This window comes from Hippocampus bargibanti, linkage group LG13, assembly GCF_051943395.1.
Source record: "Hippocampus bargibanti isolate YZ-2025 linkage group LG13, ASM5194339v1, whole genome shotgun sequence".
NCBI lineage: Eukaryota > Metazoa > Chordata > Actinopteri > Syngnathiformes > Syngnathidae > Hippocampus > Hippocampus bargibanti.
The window spans coordinates 15373945-15378083 of NC_142746.1; the positions used below are offsets into that span (position 1 = coordinate 15373945).

General features: G+C 39.9%; 1 protein-coding gene across 1 annotated transcript; it reads right to left on the reverse strand.

The window, feature by feature from the left end:
• Positions 1-2148: 2148 nt before the first annotated feature.
• Positions 2149-3885, reverse strand: kif16bb (kinesin family member 16Bb). The gene is given in 5 exon segments (XM_089012610.1): positions 2149-2495; positions 2498-2560; positions 2563-2627; positions 2629-2840; positions 3769-3885. Coding segments are annotated over 5 exon segments (804 nt in total).
• Between the last annotated feature and the right edge of the window lie 254 nt (positions 3886-4139).

A 4139-nucleotide genomic window follows, 5' to 3' on the forward strand; every position in this document is an offset into this window, starting at 1 on the left:
CTGGAGTTTTTCAAGGTGCGCCAGTGTAAATCACAGCTACTCTAGACAGCTGAGACTGGAGGTTAGGTTCTGTAGTTCAGTCTCTAGCGTACCACAGTGCCCCTTTCAAATTACGTAAATCAATCTATCACTCTTTACTTGAAGTTCAATCCTGACATGCTGTGACAGATGCGCAGAAAAACACAACATTAAAAAATATGTAGATATGTTTTTAGAATGGACGGTTTTGACATCTTGGCTTTGGTTCCCCTTTAATTTAGAATAAATCTTTTTTTCTTTACAAAGCAACTATTAACACAATACAGACAGTTCATTTGTAAGGTGAAACAAAAGAAAATGTAAAAAACAAAATACATTTTTATACTAATTGAATGTATAAATGAACAATTAAAGCATTTTTGTGTTGTCTTTACTTTAATTACACTTTTGTAACGCAATTGAACATCACATATCCAAGCCAAACAAACTGATCATATACAAACATAAGCAGAACCAAATTCAAAATCAGCAAAGGGCTTTGGGAAAGTCTTCAAGACCTCTGCGAAAAAAAAAGGTAAATCACTTTAGCCAATGCAGACAGGCAGAAAGATTAAGATTGGCTCAAAAAAATTATCCAATCAACAACTAAGCAGTGAAAGAACTGTCTGGGTCACATTCACATGCTTCTAAAGTCGACGGTAAACAAGTTATCCTGTTATGGCCTGTCAATGATGGCATGTCTTGGGACCGGAAAACCCATTGAGAAGTCATAAAGTGTGATTAGAGAGTCGGTGCCCACCAGTGGATAGGACCTGGATCGGCTGTCTGTCCAAGACCAAACATTTCCTTTGCATCAGTGGGAGCCCAGCAAGCAGCCTCAGGCCACCTCACACACTAACTAGTCAATGTCCTCGACTTGAATATTGAAGAAGTAATATTGTCCCATTTAAAGTACAAAAGTGACAATCCTTGACCTTAGAGAGAATTGCAGGTAAAATCGTTTTTGTAGCACTCTTTTGTGTTTGTTAATCTTGTTCTGGCTGGCTGTAATTGGATATCAGGAAAGACGGGTTTAAATATTGAATGATCAGCATAAAATGATGTAAATGCAATAAAAAGAAAAATGGAAGGAGCTTAAAGCATTCATGGGGCCCAAAACGAGAAAAGTCTTCAGTTGGGTAAAAAAAATGTGTCTCATGACCTCCATGTAGCGCACAATGCAATTTCATATGTCATCAGCTTGCTATGAATCAGTCAAGAGTCAAAGAGTACTTAAATGATTAATGTTATTATTTGGTGGAAAATTCCTTAATGACATTTTGACTTTGGAATGGACCAATTCATACAACATGACATGTTATCGTGCACGCCAGTGCCATGGGTTTTTGTCATTTTCACTTAAATTGCAGGATGCACACAATATTCAGTTTTAGGACAACATAAACATCGATTACAGCGTAAGAAACCATAGACTCTCTTCTTTCATTAAAAAAAAACGTTTTTTTTTTTCAAGCTGACTTGGTTGTAAAGTTATCTGTATTGAAAGTGAGGGCAACTGTACAAAAGGTAAATGTTGCGCCCTCGTAGGCGGGAAAAACTTTGCTCGAGTTCTGACCGAAGCTTGAAACACCCCCCCCCCCCCCAAAGAAAAACCAAAACCCGAACAAATTAGTGAATGGTGCTCCACGTCATGCTTTTCAATTCCCGAATAAATTCAAGAATTGCAGTGAGTGAGTTAATTTCCTTTAAAATTAGATTTTTTGAAAATAAATGGATACTAAATGTAAAAAAAAATATGTGGGCAAGCCGAAAGAGAAAGTTTGACAAGAAAAAAAACAACAAATGAAGTTGGAGATCTACATAACAACAAACCTCTTTGATATGATTAAAAATCAAACCAATTAAACTGGAACAGTCAGGTTTCAAATTCATCACCGGCTACGCTGGTCAAATAAGGAAGCGAGAGAGTGGTGGTCAGTGAATGATGGAAGAACAAAAGGTGGACTTAAAATTCTATAAGCTCGAGTCATGTGATATAAAATGTCAATTTAATGGAAAGAAAGTATCAGACATCAAGAGTGGGTGCAGTATTAGCAGTTCATTGCACTGGTTGCTAATTCTCCATGTATCTTCAAGCTGAGCAGCTCATTACTGTCTGCCAGTTGTTGATCAGACATTTGACAAATAATTAATCAGGCATGCTGCCTCAGTGGAGCAAGTGAAAGTTAATTTCCACACCTCTGCCTGTGGAAATAAATTTGTAGCAAGTGAGGTGGATACTTTCGTCACACTTTCAGGTTGACCTCTTGCCCTCATATTTGCAAAGATTAGATGCAGAGTGACAACTCCGCACTTGTCTTCATCGTGTACCATGATGTAGTGTACATCAGCACGTTGACAATGAGTCAAGTTTCAAAGTTGTTGATGGCAGGGCCTTATGGCGACTGAGCACCAGACATCGTCCTGCGTCAGACCAATGTGTGTATCGGTAACTAAAAGCTGTGTCATACTACGATAATTTAAGTGTACGATAAGAGCTGCACATCCCCAAGGGTAACTGATGTGCCTTCTTCCATGTTGTAAGAAGACAAATCAGACCTGTGAGACTCCGCAGAAACTGGCACCACCCCCTCAGACCGGCATCCAGGTACCAAATCCTGTGAGTCCAATGAGAATCTGTTCCCCACTGTCCAACAGTCACCATTAAATAGATGATGGCGAGAGACCTAGCTTTTCCTGGGGTACAGGACTCCTACTATGGCCCAACACACCTCTTGGATAAGCTTCTGGCTGTAAATGTACAGATCCAGGATGTTTCTTTGCGCAAACAAGCCATGGCCTGAAAAGCTTATCTGCATTTCCTTTAAAGGACAACCGACGCCTCCGGACAAGTTGTGGCCGTAACTTGTAAAATCGCTTCAAATGACTTCTACTGAGCGTATTTTACAAAGATTCCACCACATGTAGCTATATTTTATGTTTTAAGATAGAATCTTGTTTTTGAGTTGGTGACGATTCCTGACGTCACGTCACAGAAGGACCGCCCCTGAGTGAGAAAGGACACACAATGCATTTTGCGGTACTTTGGTCTGAAAACTTCGTGTTGATGGCGAAATTAGAAGGAAAACACATAAATAATGCGATGGTGAATCGTTGTGTGTTGCACCAAGACAACTATTTGATATTCGCTGACACAAATTCCCAGCAGACAAATCAGCCCATTTCCAACGGAGCTTGGGCGCCATCTTCTGCATGTTCTGCGTGCTACATATCAGTCCTGATGCCTCACAATGACCCGGAAAGACTTCTTTAATCGATTGCAAACATCGATGCTTTCCTCATCAGAACTATTTGAATCATATTCATAACTGGATGAGTAACAAGAAAGCATCTTCTCCGAATCTGAAGCCATTGTTTTGATTCTCGAGCAAGGCAAGATTGGCGTGACATCACGAACAAGGGGGCGGGACCTTCTGAAACTGGCTACTTCTGGGTTCAATTTAGTTTTTGGACACTTTAAGTCATTTTTATTTGTGTTTTGCATTTGACTAATAATATATCTTGCGTGTTTTGGGTATTTTAGATGCTATAAAACGTTTTTCTCATGTCAGTTAGGAAACAAAAAAGTGGTGTCGGTTGTCCGTTAAATGAGAGAAAGGAAGGTGGCGGAACAATACCAACAGTTCAGATTCTGCAGACACTGTCTAAAGACTCATCCAAGAGGACCAAGACAGCAAGACAGCGTTCAAGTTAGCGACATGTAGCTACAATTGTAATTGTGTCATTCACTGGGAACATGTCTGCACTTCTTTTGTCCTCCTGGACAAAATCAACATGAACTCTTTCTTGTTTATGAAGGCCAACTGGGTTCCAATCCACATTAACAATCTTCTGTGTATGGGACATGATTTCCGTAATATGTTGATATCTGGAGTCCTGAATATTAGTCATTTGCTCATTGGTCGAAACTGCTCCCGTTGCGTGGATGAACTGCAAAGTAAATGCTGTGCATCTTGGACAATGCAACTCACTCTGTTCACTAAGTCTCCCAGTGTTGAGCTTTGTACTGGAGCCCCTACATCAACTTTGTTTTCTGTTACGGACTCATCCAAAGAGCTGTAATCATTTGTCTCAAAACATCAGTTGTCCTTCTAAGATCG